Source organism: Dromiciops gliroides, chromosome 2 (assembly GCF_019393635.1).
Source record: "Dromiciops gliroides isolate mDroGli1 chromosome 2, mDroGli1.pri, whole genome shotgun sequence".
NCBI lineage: Eukaryota > Metazoa > Chordata > Mammalia > Microbiotheria > Microbiotheriidae > Dromiciops > Dromiciops gliroides.
The window spans coordinates 485,058,933-485,075,484 of record NC_057862.1 but is presented as its reverse complement, the minus strand read 5'-3'; the positions used below and the strand labels follow the sequence as shown (position 1 = coordinate 485,075,484).

General features: G+C 35.7%; 1 protein-coding gene and 1 long non-coding RNA gene across 2 annotated transcripts in view; one reads left to right on the top strand and one right to left on the bottom strand.

Annotated features, from left to right (window-relative positions):
• Positions 1-1,770: 1,770 nt before the first annotated feature.
• Positions 1,771-16,552, bottom strand: part of GAN (gigaxonin) — an 89,075-nt gene continuing 74,293 nt past the window's right edge. Inside the window, exon 11 of the mRNA XM_043983482.1 lies at positions 1,771-16,506. Within this exon, the coding sequence (XP_043839417.1) occupies positions 16,325-16,506 (182 nt within the window). The 3' untranslated portion in view covers positions 1,771-16,324. The remainder of the gene's footprint in view (positions 16,507-16,552) is intronic.
• LOC122740784 overlaps positions 7,637-16,552 on the top strand; it is a 26,406-nt gene continuing 17,490 nt past the window's right edge. Inside the window, exon 1 of the long non-coding RNA XR_006354773.1 lies at positions 7,637-7,762. This is a non-coding gene — a long non-coding RNA (uncharacterized LOC122740784). The remainder of the gene's footprint in view (positions 7,763-16,552) is intronic.

Here is a 16,552-nt window from a genome sequence, read left to right as displayed (position 1 = left end):
AACAGGAGACTGGAAGGTACTTTTATAGAGGCCTGATGGGGGTGGACCATCTGCCCGTGAAAAGTTCCTTTAGTGAGAGAGGACCATCCCCCACTGGTGGTAGCTGGGGGAATTGGGTGAGGAGTGGAGGACCATCCCCCACTGGTAGTGACTAGAGGAATTGGGTGAGGGGTGGCTATGGATCGCTCTTCTGGACACAGAGGCCGCAGCCACACCCAAATTTATCTCCCCAGGGTAAGGGAGACCAGAATGAAGGGTAGGATTCCGAAGCTAGCTCAGTCCCATTTGGTTCAGTTTATCTCTCTAGGCGTTATCTGTCCTCTGGTTTAGTTTCTCAAGGAGAAGATTCCTTGATGTGCCCCAGAGAACGTCTGGGGTGCTCTGCGCCCCATGACACTCTCTTTTACAAACTCCAGGTTCCAGACAAATCAGCTAAATTGCTATTCACCATATCTGACATTCTATCTCCCATCTCTATGTTTTTGCAAATGTTGATCTGAAATTAATATATTATATTAATAGCTAATTATTAATATGTGATTTACCCTTTTCTTTTTATTTCTGTTAAAACCCAACTCCTGAAAAGGTTAGTCAGCTCCTGAAGGGCTTGGCTGGTAGATTGCTCCTAGCCCTCAAGGCACATGCTCTTTAACTAGGTGGACTAGATTCCACCCAACTGGGAGACCTCATTTCTGTTTAGAGTATAAACAGAATCCAGTTGGGGTTGAGGCTTTGCCTAGAGGAGGATCCCTTAGTCCTAGGTCTCTTCCGTTAGAGTTTAGGGTAATAGCTCATGAAAGAGAAAACTAGCTAGAGAGGTCCAGTTGGAGATGGCTTCCCCTTGCCTAGATGCCTTGAGGCTGCTGATTTTCATGATCAAACACCAATTCAATAAGTATTAAGTACCCACCATGTATCTGGCTCTATGCTAGGAACTGGAACTAAAAAGAAAAAAAAATGTAATAGTCCCTATGCTCAACAAACATACAGTCTGTTTGGGTGAAGAAACAACTTACATGTTAAGAAAATACAAAATTACACAAAGGAAATACAAACTAATTTTCAGAGGAGAGGACAGTAGTACCTAAGGAGGGTCAGGGAAGGCCTCCTATAGGGGGATGGCATTTGAACTGGACCCTGAAGGAAGCTAAGGATTCTAAGACAGTGAGGTGAGGAGGGAGTTAATTCCAGGTATGGGGAACTGAGATAAAAGAAAACCCCAAGAGACAGAGTTTCTGGGTAATTAATAATCAATTTATTAATTAGGCCAGCCACTACTCAGTAAATTAATGGTCACCAAGGGAGACCCTAAACCCCTTACATCCCTTCTGAATGGGAACTCCCCTGACAAGTGAAACAATTCCGATGGGTGGACATTTAATGAGGAGGTGGGCTAAAAGTTTTCAGTTCCTCCTGCTGAGAATGTGGTTTGATCACGGGGAAGGGAAGAAACTGCTATAAATAAAAAACCAAAACCAAACAAAAAGAGCTGGCTCAAAACTGGCCTAGTGAGAGGGAACACTTAGTCTGACACTTACACCCTTCTATTTCCCCTCTGATATAATCCAGACTTGAGCTACTGAATTTGAAGGCACTGTCAAGTCACTTCTACTTTTTTCCTCCCACAGGCTGGAAACTAGAGGACTAATAACTATATGAACTATATAGATTGCTATCTTTAATTTAAGGGAGGTGGAAATAAATCAGGAACAAAGCAAATTAAAAAAAATTTTTTTAAAGGAGCCAATATGAATCTCAGAAACAACAGAATACTTTTCCCAATGAAATGGTTTTATTTGGTTAGTTTATTAACACCTTTAAGACAATTCATTTTGGTCTGTACCCTTCTAAAAATATTTCAAGTTTTAAACGAACCTCCAATACACGAAAGAAAATTACTTTACCATACACAAATTTCAGATCAAAATACAACACTCTGTTTTCTTACAATTATAAAATCCAGTCAGTACAAACTACATTAAAAAAGATAAAACACTTTCACTGATCCTTGGTACAGTATTACAGGACAATGGCAATAAAGTCCCCAAAGCACAGTTTAAGTGCTGAAGGGAACTTATCCTTTAGTTATCCAACTTTATACTGAACATGTAAACAAAATAAATGCTACATAATCCAAGAAAGTGAACGTATCCTTTTTGCATCAGTGTTATTTGTAAACTGTAAAGCAATTTGTTAAGAAAGATCATAGATAAAAAACACTTCTGATTTTGGTCAATTCTATTACTAGCAAAGGAATAGACAATTATTCCATGAATAAAACTAATTTGGACCTCAGAATGTGAAACATGGCATTTAATTAAAGCCCAGTAACAAAATTGTTCCAACAACAGATTAGAAATTCTTGAGACAACTATCCTACTAAATTTGGAGACTGTCACTTGAGCCATTGCTTTTTATTTAAAAAAAATTTTAACTTTACATTGAAGTTTCAAAAAGCTAACCCTTATACTTATTTCCACTGTAAATCAGTTTTCAGTAGGTCACAAAGTACCATTAGAATTGCATATTTTCTTTAAATATTATTTGTATCATGCATAATGTAACTTCATCTGAAGACAGGCTTAACTATGCCTTATAACTTGGAATTTTAAGTTTATGAAAGCTGCAAATCTCTTGAGAAAGCTAATATTCACTCAGCTGTCCCATATCAGAAAATATCCGCATTGTGATTTAACTAAGTAAGGCTTATTTGTGCTTGACAGAATGAAATCTGTTAGAAATTTACATTAGCAAATATCATCCTCATGGCATTATTAAAAGAAATGTATGGTTACAGAACAGAGAGGTCTGAGAAGGTACTGATTCTTAAAGAGTCAATCTGAACTGACAATTATTTTAGAAGCAAGAGTAGGTTGTCTCATTTCTGAAAAAGATCATACATCAGCCATGGATAACAAGGGACTTTATACATTGCAAGCCTCATGTAGGGTCCTCATTCACATTTATAAACTGCAATTGTATCCACTGGTCAGTGTTTGGGAAACATCGTGACCTTTACTGTTTCTCAAACTATTCAAAACACTACATGAGCTTCTCAGCAACCAGTCTAACACTTCTGCTATCAGTTTTACTGAACTGCATGGATACTTGTACCATAATTCACAAATGCATGATTTTTAAAAACACTGAATCACTTTTGTTGGTAACTAGAAACAAAGGTAAGCAAAGGGACAGAATGAATGACTTGAAGTAAATAGAATGTCTTAAAATGTTTAAAAAACCTGACAGACCCTGTTGATTAAAAAACCCAGACTACTAGTTGTAGAATACATGCTTGTTGAGTAACTAAGCTATTATAATGTGCTCTCTCCTACCAAAGGTCACTTATACACTCACTTCCCAGTGTAACTAAATCTAACTATGAAGTTTCATTCTCTTATATGTTGAATTTTGTGGTATTTAATAGCCTAAAAGGTGGCATACACTTATGTCACTTAATACTTTGAGTTTAGGACATCTTGATCCCACATTCCTAAACTTAAAATACTTCCAACAAGTGGCTGGGTATATGTATGTGCTAGAATCAGAGCCTCCAAATGTTATTCTATAGCCTAGAAATGTTTCTGAAGCAAAAACCAACTAATCAAACAAACAAAACCAATTCCAAACCCCCTTACTTTCATATGTATTGTAATGTGATCTCTTACTGTAAAGAAGAGATTATAATTTCATGCTCAATTCAAAGTTTGGATTCAGGTTTAAATGTGATTAATGAAATGGATTGCTTAAGACAAATGTTAGCTAAAATAGTGATAAAGACCCATAAATCCCTTCCTCACCCTATAGCCAGCATTTCTGCAATAGTAAATGAATACTATACAATGTCTGTTGTCAATACACATCAAGGACAATTTTCATGCATTAAGCAGGTGACAATCTAGTGTACTAGAGAACTAGATCTTCTAGGGATATGGCCACCTGGCTGCTTGCTGAGGTAGCTAGCCAATAGGCTAACAGGAAGAATGCTTACCTAGTTAGAAGGAAGCAATGATGTTTGGATGATCCCCCATGGTCTCCCAAAATAGCTCCAAAGGGTTTCCCAGGTTATACTTGGTGTATGGGAGCAGGACTGGGGAAGAAGAGAACCTATTATAAACTCAAAAGGCCTAAGACATCTAGAAGATGTCTGGGAAAACTGTTTGGGTTTTCTAGGGGTTTCATTGTATTCTTGGACTGCTTCCTGGAGAGAACATAGGTGAGCTGTCAGCTTTTAGAACCTAATCTGATGTCTGGGTATACAGACAACAGCTTTTCCAAGATTAGCTGACTGGTGGTTAAAAGCATCTCTAAGGCACTTACGTGCCACATCAGTCTTAAAGATTGCTTTTATGATACAGGACAAGCGATCAAGAGAGATGGATACAGAATCGGAGTACAGGGGCAGGGATTTGGGTAATGATGAATTTGACATGAAAAATGGTCAAGAGAATTCTTTTTCACCTCTAAGAAGGCCTCTTAAACACCTTAAAAAAAAAAAAGCACTTTTCTTTTGAGGAAAGGGCTGATTCCCTCCAGGAACAGTACTGGCTTATGAAACCCGAAGAGCAAAACCACTAACAGATCAAACAAAATATGAGTGTGGACCAATGAAAAACACACTAAATAAAAGGGCAGCCAAGCCCTTGTAAACTACCTCCCAGATAGATGTGTATATTTCCAAGTTGGTGAATTTACATTTCCATGATCATGCTAAGTTCTTAGCAAAGCCAGTGAAGGACAATGGCTTAAGTAGAAAATTGTATACAGCCCCTTAATTACAAAATCTTAAAAATGAACAATGAAATTCATCATGAAAAATTAAAGACAAGGCACAGGATCACAGAAACTATTCCAAAGATTCTAGAAAAATTATCAAAGGATGATATAATTTACAATCCATTTATCAATCCCAAGGACCCCAAAGAAGTAAGTAGATTTGCAAATGTTCAAATCTGTGAGGCATGAGATCTGAAAAGACATTAGCATAAATTGCTATTCAAGGTGCCTTCAAAAAAGGAATATCAAAACTATTACCCTTTTGTGGCTGTTAACCAGTTCTGATAGGCAAACATTAGGATCACATGATTGAGATCTGGAAGGAACCTTAGAGATCATTTAGTCCAGGGTTTCTTAAACTTTTTCCATGCTTGTCCCCTTCTCCTCTCAGAAATTTTTACATGATCCCGGGTATATAATATAAAATAGGTGTACATCACCTTTCACTGTTGCCAAATTTTTCACAACCCTCACATTCAGTTATGCAAGCCCACGGGGTTGCGACCCGTGGTTTAAGAAGCTAGGTTTTAGTCCAACTCATATGAATAAACTGAAGCCCAGAGACTTGCCCAAGGTGAGCATATCAACTACTTGAGACTAAAAACGTGACTCATTTGAATCCAAATGCAGTGTTCTTAGACGTTAGAAAGGCAGGAAGGACTGACAGAATTTGACAGAAAAACTTGGTAGTTAGAGATAACATTTTGATGATCACTTCTGTAGACTAAAGATTAAAGACTGCTTGGTTTAGTAAAACTAGGAAGAAAAATTACACACAGAATAATCCAAATTCTGAACAGCAAATGAAGTTCTTAATTTCTAAAAAGTTCTCTATAAAAATACAAATGAACAAAAATTATTAGTCAGTCAGAATTCATAGAAGACCCTTTTGGCAGGAAAACAAAAACATGTTTATTAAAATAACAATTATCTTTTGTTTAAAAAATACATACAAATTAAAGCATTCTCCATCCCCTCCTCTCCCTCTTAGAATACGTTTCCTTTAAAAAAAAATGGTTCATGTTGGTTTTATTTTTTTCTTACTTTTTTTTTTTAATCTTTGTTATGAGGGATGGCTCTCTGGAAGATAGGGGAGGAATTCTAGATGGTGTAAGAACAAAAGATAATCAATACAAATCTATTAAAAAACATGAAAAGATATTTGGTTTATAGAAATCATTAAATCTGACTATGAATCCAATGCAAAAATCCCTATGACATTCCAGAGCTATTGGGGTGATGGGGGTGGGAAGAGACGGGGAGTTTATTACCTCAGGAAGCTGATTAATCTGGTTAGACAATTTTGTTAGAAAAGTCTTTATATTGAGCTGTAATCAGCCATCTATATTTCATTCAGATGATCCAGAATTTAAAAACACTATTTTGTGTTTTTTCAAACTTCAAATCAAAAACCTTTGAGTCAGTCATTAACTTGGATCTGAATATTACAAACTCAAAAGGAAAGGCTCCAGAAGAGTTCTAACTTCCTTCTGTGCAGGGAGGACGATGACAAACAAATTTATTCTTTCTCCTAAGACCTCAGTCCACTCCTCTCATTTTATAAACTTAGGTCCAGGGAAGGTTATACAGACAGTAAAATCTGGGATTTGAACCTGGGTCTTCTGACTTCAGAACTATTGCTTCTTCCACCGCATTATTTTGATTGAACATTTTGCAAAGTTTCTAAATCCTGATATTTTCCAGAAATCTAATAACTAGTTCTTTGTGTGGGCATGGATAACAATAAAGGAAATCTAACTTTGTATATACATTGAGGACAATCATATGACCAAGACATTAGAGGCATCATGGATTTGTTGTTTGGAGATTCATAAACCTTTGGCCTCTTCTGAGCTAAATAATAATTGCTCAGTAAGAAAGTGTTTTAGAAACAAGATATTTAGTACTGTAGTTGTCAAATAATTTTTTGAATATAATTCAGCCTCTTCTCCCCAGCAGCCAGGAAAAAAAAGCACCTTTTAATTTTTGTTTTTTGTCTTTTTTTGGGGGGGGGAGGGCAATGAGGGTTAAGTGACTTACTCAGGGTCACACAGCTAGTAAATGTCAAATGTCTGAGACCACATTTGAACTCAGGTCCTCCTGAATCCAGGGCCAGTGTTTTATCCACTATGCTACCTAGCTGCCCCCACCTTTTAATTTTTAACCTTTAATCCCACATGACTTCCATGTTACAGGACATAGGCTGAAGTAGTGCTTCTGGTCAATGGAATTCTCGGAATTGAAAATATACTTAATATTTTTAAGAGTATTAACCAGGCATTTTTTTGAGTAAGCTTTCAACCCACCCATTTTAAAAAGGAAGAAATTGAAGCCCAGTGAGTTTAAGTGACTTACTAAGGCAACGCAGGTCAGAAAGCAAGCAGTTAGGATTCAAATCCAGGTCCTCTGACTATTGACTCACTAGTCTTTCCACTTGGATATTAATTTACTTTTTAACAGAACAACCCAGGGGAAAATCTCACAACTCTCATATTCAAGCTGTTTACTCGCCCAAACTCCTGTAAAATATGAAGAAAAGCTCATGGCTGACAAAACTAACACCACAAAGTACATGATATAAAGCGCATGCATTTTACTCCCAGGAAAACTGCTCACACAGAAATGATTTGTTTTTTATGAGAAGATTAAAAGAATATAACTAGCTGGAAACACAAAGACTGCATTGTAAAGCCAGTAGAGAACAAAGGAGACAGAGAAATGCAGACACAATAGCTCAAAAAAGCCCAGCAGCTGAGGTAATTGAGTGTAAGAACAAATAATTCTATAAACTGAAATAGAATCTGAGGGCATCACTATCCAGGGTCTAATATCGAGTAATTAAGAACAGATTAAATTATGTTAATATTAACAGTTTAAGATTAATGGGATATACCAGGTGGTGATATTTTAGGCTTATAATCCATGATTCAAGGAGGCTGAGGCTGATTTCCAGAGCTCAAGAATCCTGAACTGCAGTGGACTAAAGGTACTGGGTACCAATGCTCTATCTAGTATTAATATAGTGAGCCCTAGGAAAATGGGGGGGGGGGACCCACAAGGTTGCCTAAGGACAGGGCTTCTGAATAGCCCCTGCACTTTAGTCTTTCAAAAAAAAAAGAATTTAGGGAAGTTTGTAAAAGATGAGAACATTTTCCATCAAAATGATTATTTTAGCAGCAAAAGGAATAATGTTTAGACTTCTTTAGAAAACTCACTTTATGTGAGGAGATATTAATGGTACAGTGGCTTGGAGTCACAGGACTTGGGTATAAATCTGCACTACCTGTGCAGCTTTCAGATCAAATTTGTAAAGTGCTTAGCACAGTGCCTGTCACAAAGCGGGCTTGTAATAAATACCAGTTGTCTTCACCCCTTTGTAGTCCTGCCCCTATTGCCCTATGGCTCAACTCATAATCTCTGTGATTGTCTATACCAAAGCTCCCTTCTCTGGACAATATTCACTAATATCTCTTGTATTCCCTAATAGAACACAAACTACTACGTGAATGCAAGGATTACTGTATTTCACTTTTATATTTGTATCCTCAACACTTAGCCTAGGGCCTAGTACAATGGAGGTGCTTAATAAATGCTATTTGACTGATAAATACTTTGGGAGGGGAGAGGGCATTAACTCTTTTCGAGCATTAAGGAATCTTTAACATTTCAAATAACTGATCCAAGTTACATGATGGCTTTTAACTGGGCAATTCCTACATGAACCCCCCCCCCCCCCAGTGGCCTAGGAGAGTAAACAAACCTCCTTAAACAGCAAACATAATTAAGATAAATTGAAGGACATTGGGAAGATTTATCCCAGGTAATTTCCTCAGTATTTATAGCAAATTAGTCCTATTGCCATGAAAACCACTGGGAAGATTTAGAGATATATCAATCAATAAATATTTTCTTAAGCGCCTTACTATGTGCCAGGTACTAGGTGCTAAATGCATTAATTTTTAAAACAAAGAGAAACTAGATCATTCAGCAGTTTACAGTATGAGGTATATAAAATAGATAACTATCCAAATGTCTTGGAAAGTTATTTTCAAAAATCATTCTGAATATTTTAGTGGTTTCATTGAAAAACTCATGGATAACGAAATAGGAGGATATATTTAATAATCTAATTTGATATCGCTATTAAAAGTAAAGATGAATGAGAAAACAAATTTATTTACAATGCTTAAGCTAACCATTTATAAACTTCTTTTCACAACAGAAATAGCACTTCAGAGATAACAAAAAGTGAATACAGAAAATAATCTTAAAGAAATAATAGTAAAATCTGTTCCCTGACTGGTTCTAGACTTCTGTCAAAAGAGTCTAAGTTGACAGAATGTTAAGTAAGATATAATTTTTTTTAAAAAAACTAAGTATACAGGAACAGAGATTTTCCAATAAAGAAAAGAAACAAGGGATTAAATGCAACTAAGTCTCATCCAATTGAACAGGAAAGATTATAAAGCTTTCTCTCTATATCTATATAGATATATTTATAGCTCTAATTATTTAGGAAAATAAAGGTGCTGGCATGATGTTGTTAAACTTAACCCAGAGCTCAAAGTTGCATATCATTTGCATTTGATGGAAAAGACTAATGAAATACAAGGTATTTAAAATATTTTATTAATGAAATAATGTTATGACACAAATCAGTCTTTTTGGGGAAAGTGTGAATTACCCTGAATGGTAATTTGTACTAATTCAATTAACTGCATAATTGCCAAATATTCATTTTATGTTACAGGGATAGCCTTTGTAGTCTATTTTCTCAACATATCTAATTCATTCTGTGACAATAAAAAGGCCATAGGAAGGTTCAAAATCTATCAGATCATGAGTTATAACTAACCAATGAGGAAATTAGAGGACAAATTCTAGCTGGGCACTACATATTTTAAAAGAAGCAAAAAATAAAAATTCCAACCTCAAAATAAGTTTATAGAATACATTAAATGATTCTACAAAGAAGTTTCATTTGTTGGCTTACATATGATCTTGTAAAATAATTAGAACAAGTTTTTTAAAAATTAGGTAATTTAAAAAACCTTAATTGTTGAGAAGAATCCAACTTTTTAGCATTTTGTGCTAAAGTGCATGCTAGTTTTACAAACTGACAATCATGATATAACAAAACACAAAAATACTGTAGCCAAAGGGATACTTTAAATAGGACTATTACTAGAAAGTATATCCCCTTTAAACAAATAAAATGTAAATGCCTCAAGTAGTTGTTGCTAAAAAAAACTGCAGTAGATGTGGTTAAGTCCTGTTTTGGTTGACTCTTTGATAGCATACTAAACTATCTCCAGTTCAGCCTTCTTAAATATAAGCTATTATGAACCATTCCTCACTATCAACATAAAACAAAGTAAACTAAGTTATTATCATCACTGTCATGGTTTGATCTCCCTTTATTTGTGACTAATGTTCTTAAAGGATGTTAGAAAACATGCAAAATTGTTTTCTCAATTGAAGATAGAATTTTTTTTCCCTTATGGAGTATAGCAACTGAAGATGTTGCTCTTTCATCATCTCCTCCCCCCAAACCCCAAACCCCAAACCATTTCTGCTTTATAAATTCTAAAAGTTTGCTAAAATTATAAAGAGATCTTTTGTAAATATCTGGGAAATTTGGCAACAGACATATTTGGGTAGCCAAACTCTTTACGAAAAAAATGTTCATTTACCTTATATGTGTGTGTGTGTGTGTGTGTGTGTGTAAAAAACAGGGTATAATAATAATTTTTTTAAAAAGCACAGGACTTAGATTCAGGAGACCTGGGTTCAATTCCTAGCTCTTAACAAAATGTGTCCTTCTTTAAGGATCTGGATCTCCATTTCCTCATTAGTAAAATAAGGAAGTTGGTCTGGATGAACTATCAGGTCCCTTTCAGTGCTAAAATGCTATGATTCCCTGATCAAGTCAGTGAAGTGCAAATTTAAAGGCCTAGTTTCTGCTCCAGACTCATACTCACTTCATGTTGTAATTTTTAGCAGGTCATTAGGGCATGAAAGACCTCTCAAATGTGCATAATGGTGATAATCTTATATCCATCAGAGACAATGAGAATATCTGTGATCAATACTCTTAGGTTTAACATATTATCTATCTTAAATCCTATGTTACAGAATGGATGCCATTAAGTTGTGAATGAGACACAGCAGGCACTTCAAAATTTTTATTTTATACTATTTTTCCCTACATTATTAGGGCAGCCCTTCCATACAGAAAACACAGTCACTTATCTAGGGCCCAGCAATATGAGCCACTCACTTGTAATAAATACCTATTTCTTTCAGGATTCTTTGGGAATCGTCAGACTTAAGTTTCCTATAGGCAAAACCTGTCTTTTATCCTTACAATTCCTATAACTTGAACAACAACACTTGTAATAGGTGTTCAATAAGTGGTTAGTTAGTTGATTTAGTGCAGGGATGTCTGCCGACTGCCTTTTCTGGATGCTGTGTGAACCTTTAACTATCCATTAATGTCTGCTTTTGACTTTATAGTATTCAGAGGCAGCTAATTAAAGAGGAAAGGACCTGCTTAGTTCTAGGATCCTCACTTCATGGTGGTTTTGAGGGAGTCCTCTGGCTCTGATAGTGACAGATCCTTTTCAATGGTCAAAGGCCATGTGTCTTCCAATCTAAGAGGATATAAAAACTGGCCACAAGCAAGTTCCCATCCCTCCCAGATACCAACACACTAAAAGAAGTTAACACAATCTTTATCTGAATCCTCTTGAAAATGGTTTTGGATTATGAATTTTATATGCTGCAGCAAAAATGTATCATATATTCTAATGAAAAAATAATGGAATTCACTAAGTACCTAACCTATTAACAGTGGATAGCTTGGGCACTAGGGCGGAGAGAGTCCTCTCTGTATGTCACACAAATAGCAAGGAAAGTTGATTTTGTTACTTCCAGGTGAATTTTTTTTTCCCTTCCACCTCAACCAACACAGCTATTTGTCCTTCACAGCAAGCACAATTTATAAATTATAAATTTATAAATTAAGATAATGATACTTTCAAGCTGAACACATCACCAGAAAAAAGTACCACTGATAATGCTATAATGCAACATGGTAAAATACTTAAAAACACATATGTAGAGTTCCCTTACTTCTAACACATCTCAGAAAATTTTTATGTTGTCATAACCTAGAGAATAAGTTGTATTTCTAGTTACTAATTCTCCATGACTGCCACTAAATTAAATATTACTCCTGAGCATTTGCTAAATAGTATGTCTCTATACAGCACAAAATATATGACCAACAGTTACTTGGTAAACAAGGCTTTTAAATTTGACTAATGAAAACACAAAAACCTAGCAAACTCATTAAAATCTATGAGTATTCAATATTTATACTCAACATGGATTATGTTGTCCAACTATTCACTAACACAGCAGTTTAAAACTGAAGATCAGTAGGTTCTAGAGTAAATCGGAAGCACCAAAAATTGCTAACATGTATAGACCAGAACTAAAATTTTAAAAAGTAAATACATATCAACATGTTAACACATGTATGAAACAATACATAAGCATGCACACAGATGCACACAGACACACACAGACACAGACACACAGACGCATACACACACACACACACATATATACACTCATCTTCACAGGATATAAAAGCGTCCTCAAAAACTAAAAAGTATCTTCATCCTAGTTTTAAAATTTCCTTTGAAAATCCATTCCTGGAGAGAATCACCATCTACGGTCACCTAGTCCAATCTCTTTCTCTCATTACCATCACTAAGATACAAATATCCTCTACAACACCTTTCCCTCAGAGCATGTGTCCATAAGAAAAAATAAAACTAATTTATACTGTAGCCTAAGGAAGAGGTTTTTAATACTTCCACTTGCTCTGACAACCTGAGATAACTCTCCTATAAGGTGAGATTGTGAAAATGAATTGCACTTTTACCTGAAGGTATTTAGATTTAAAATTTTAAGACCTATTATCAGCTGCCAATCACTATATAAATGACTAGGACAAGTGCCCTAATGAAAAAAGAGTTTGAAAAATGCATCCATCACATGATGATGTTTCAAGGCATAAGTGGAATGCTGAACACAAACCTGCATAAAACAATTTAAAATTATTTTATAATACTGAAATAGCTCTAATTTTAAAACAAAAACAAAACCCCCTGCTATTTATTTTGGAACATAATTAAAGTAAACACATCCCTGCACTTCAACACAAGACTTTGTAGTACTTGCATATACAGTTAAAATAATAGTTTGGCACTTAGCAGCTTTTGTTGGTTATTGCATACTTGATCATGTAGCAAGTCTATTTCACAAACATTACATAATTTGGGTAGCTACATTATAAGCTGATCTTTAAAAAATCATTTTTATTAAGATAAATTTACCGAATTATATAGGTATAGAAATATTGCAAGAAGAAAACTATTGACTAAAAAAAAATCCTGTGAATTTTCTCCTTTGAAGGGGTTCTTCCCCTCAAATATGAGCTGATATTGTTTTTCCTACCATTGTTTGGAGAAGCATTATAAAATCTTGAGAAAATCACACACATACATAAAATAAAGAAACATAGTGTAGTGGCTTTAACAAAGATACCAAAGTCTCCTTTCAAACAAATCTCAACTACTATTTTTGAACACTTGCCAAACACTGCAATTCTAGGTGAGAAAGCACCTGGCACAAGATATTACAGGCTAGAGTTCATCTTTGGAAAATTTTTTCTTCTGTAACTAGTACCTAATTTTAAAAGTAATCTCTCCTCCTTTACTGTGGCATCTTCTTGGCTTTATTTGAAATGTGTCTTCATTGTTGACTTGCTTTAATTAAAAGATAACATCATTATGAAAATTTGCACAGAATAACTGGTGTTGTAATACACCAAGAAGAAAAAAAACGTGGTTTAATTTAAACAATTATCTAACATTATTGTCAAGCAAAGCCAGGCCAATGGCTTCAGTGCAGCATATAAATTTCCAGTGTGAAATACAAAACCCAGTAACTTCACACACAAACATCTCAGGGCCAGAAGGAAAAGATTACTGTCCTATACACAGCCTTCTTCAGGATTCTTTTGGCACAGTCTTTATAGTGCACACCTGATCAGAAAGTACATATACTTGAATCCATTTCAGTAAAACTGTTTTATCTTCTGACAGGCATGGGAGGGGAAAAAAGCACAATCAATCATCTTTTACTTTTTGCTAGTTGGTAGACAAACATGATGGAAAAAATTTTATATGCATAATGACAGCATATAAATATTCCACACAAAAAGTTTCTACAAGAAACCCTTGCTTTTAATTTTATAACCAAAGCATACCATTTATTAAATGTTGAGATAGATCCTGCTAATTAGGTCTGCTAATTAGCAGAATTTGCAACCATATACTAAGAGAAAAAATGGTTAAAAAAAAAAGTAATAAAAAACAAGCATATCAAGCTGGTCAGAAAGTTTGATATTGCATAAAGTTCAGATTATGAAGCAATCTTAAAGCCCCTGATTTCAAACAGAGGATGTCAGTTAAGAGTGGAAAACAGAATATTTTAAAATAAAGGTTCTGCTAAACTGAAAGGTCTTTTTTGCTAGGGAAAAGAATAGGGTTTTGAGGGGGGAGAGGAGAGAAAAGGGAAGAGGATTTGTTTTTTCCCCAACCATGATATGTAAGCCTAGTTTGTTATATTATCAACAGAATAAAATTAAGTTGAGGTAGGTAGTTTATTCTACCAGCCAATTTTTACTCACACCACACCATAGTTTGACTAAGAAATCTTCCTGGCGAACAATACTGGGAAGAGTCTACTGCTTCGACAAAAATGCATTCTAAATGGTGTTCAAATCAAACAGTAGTAAACAAGACTTCATGTGCTTTAGAATAAAGATTTCCTTAAAAACATGGTTTTTAAACCCAAGATATGTTGCCTGGAGATTTTCCTTTACAACTAGCAGCCTCAAATTTTGTTTCTCTTATACAACTTTTTTGTCAATATTTTTCTTGCTTATTAAAATCCTCAGACCTATCAAACCAATTAGTTTTGGTCAAATGATGATGGAAGAAGGGCCTAAGATCCTTCATGACTCAAATATTCTAACCCAGAAATAAAAATCACATGAAAGACGTTCATAATTTCAAGTCTTTCAGAGGACTCTGGGAAGATAGCAGAGTAGGTCAGAAAACTTTCAGCTCTCCAAATTTCCTCCTCCAAAAAAGACAGAACTTTGCTTGAGAGGGAAAGTAGAGCAGCAGAAATAAACAAAAGTCATGGGAAAGCAGTTGTTTTCTTAAGACTACTTGAGAAGACTCCCAAGAAAGACATTGGGCTGCTGCTGTGGGGGAGGAGCTAGCACACACCTGGTGAGTGTAGCAGCAGAGGGGTGGGGACTATGCTAACTTCGGGCACTTGCAGGAGAGAATAGTCCCTGGTTTCAGTTCCAGGACAGAGAGGACAGCTATACTTTGCAGCCACCAGAGGGACTGCAGGGAACAAGATCATCTGCAGGACAGCATGACTGGGGACCCTACTGGTGGTTCAGGAGTGGAGAGGAGAGTCCAAGGTTGAGCCCTAGGATAGATCTCAGAAAATAACAGTAAAATGGCCTGGAGGGTTGGGGCATCATTCCCCATACCTTGGGACTAGGACTTGATTATACTAATAGCTGCTAAAAACAAAATGAAACAAAAATAAATAAATAAAAATGAGTAAGCAAAGGAGAAAGAACCCAACCATAGATAGCTACTATGGGAATAGAGAAGATCTGGGTTCATATTCAGAGGAAGATAATGTAGTATAATTTCAAGTCTTCTCTTGGCATAAGAGAAAAGTAAGCAGCTTTTTTAAATTCATGAGGGCTGCCTCCTGAATCATGTATATGCTGAATCTTCAGACTATTCAGATGGAGTGCTTAAAAAAGATAGAATTCTATTATTACCTTAGCTGCAACTGATCATAATATATATATGTTCAAATATATATATTTATATATAGATTCTCCAGACAGAATACTAGTAACTAACAGACCTGGGTCCACATTCACCCTCTCAGGCATAAGCATGGACCTTAAGTTGGGCAGAGCTGGGCATGACTGCTGTAGAAAAGCATTCACTGTATGCTTAGAGATGTTGGTTTACATACAAATTTTCTGTATACCAAAGCCACCTACTTTAATATAGCAGACTTAGTAAAAAGTAGTTCCCTTTGGGGAAAATGCACCTTAGTGTTTTAGTTTTAACATTCTATTAATCCCCGTTTCCCTTGTTTCCTGGTACTGATGATTCTCCATCAGTCCACAAACTTCTGATTATCAAAGTTCATTCATTCACCTAACATTGTTTTGGAATAGTTACTTTCTTCCCCAACAAGAGCTAAAGCTCAAGCTTTTAAGCATTACAAACCCCCAAGAGTTACCATACCAAATCACAGTGTAGAGAGTTAAGTTTTAGTTGTTCTCTCTGTTCTGCCTTATCTAAAGTTAGGTTCTGGTGCACTGTGTCAGGTTCTTGCTTGTATCCCATTTCCCAGAGAGCCTTCAAGGAGAAGGAACACGGATGCGGAATAGTCCTTGTTGAAGTTGCAGTCGGAAAAGCTTGCAATTTGCAATTCGCAAGGCAGCACAGCCAGTGCGACGAAGGTCTGATGGAAAGAGTGGCTTAGTGTGGTGCCAAGTGCCTGTGCTTCTTTTAAACTCACGAACATAGTCATAGTTGGTACCTAAATACAAATGAGCAAATGTAAATAAATAGTCTAAAAATCATTC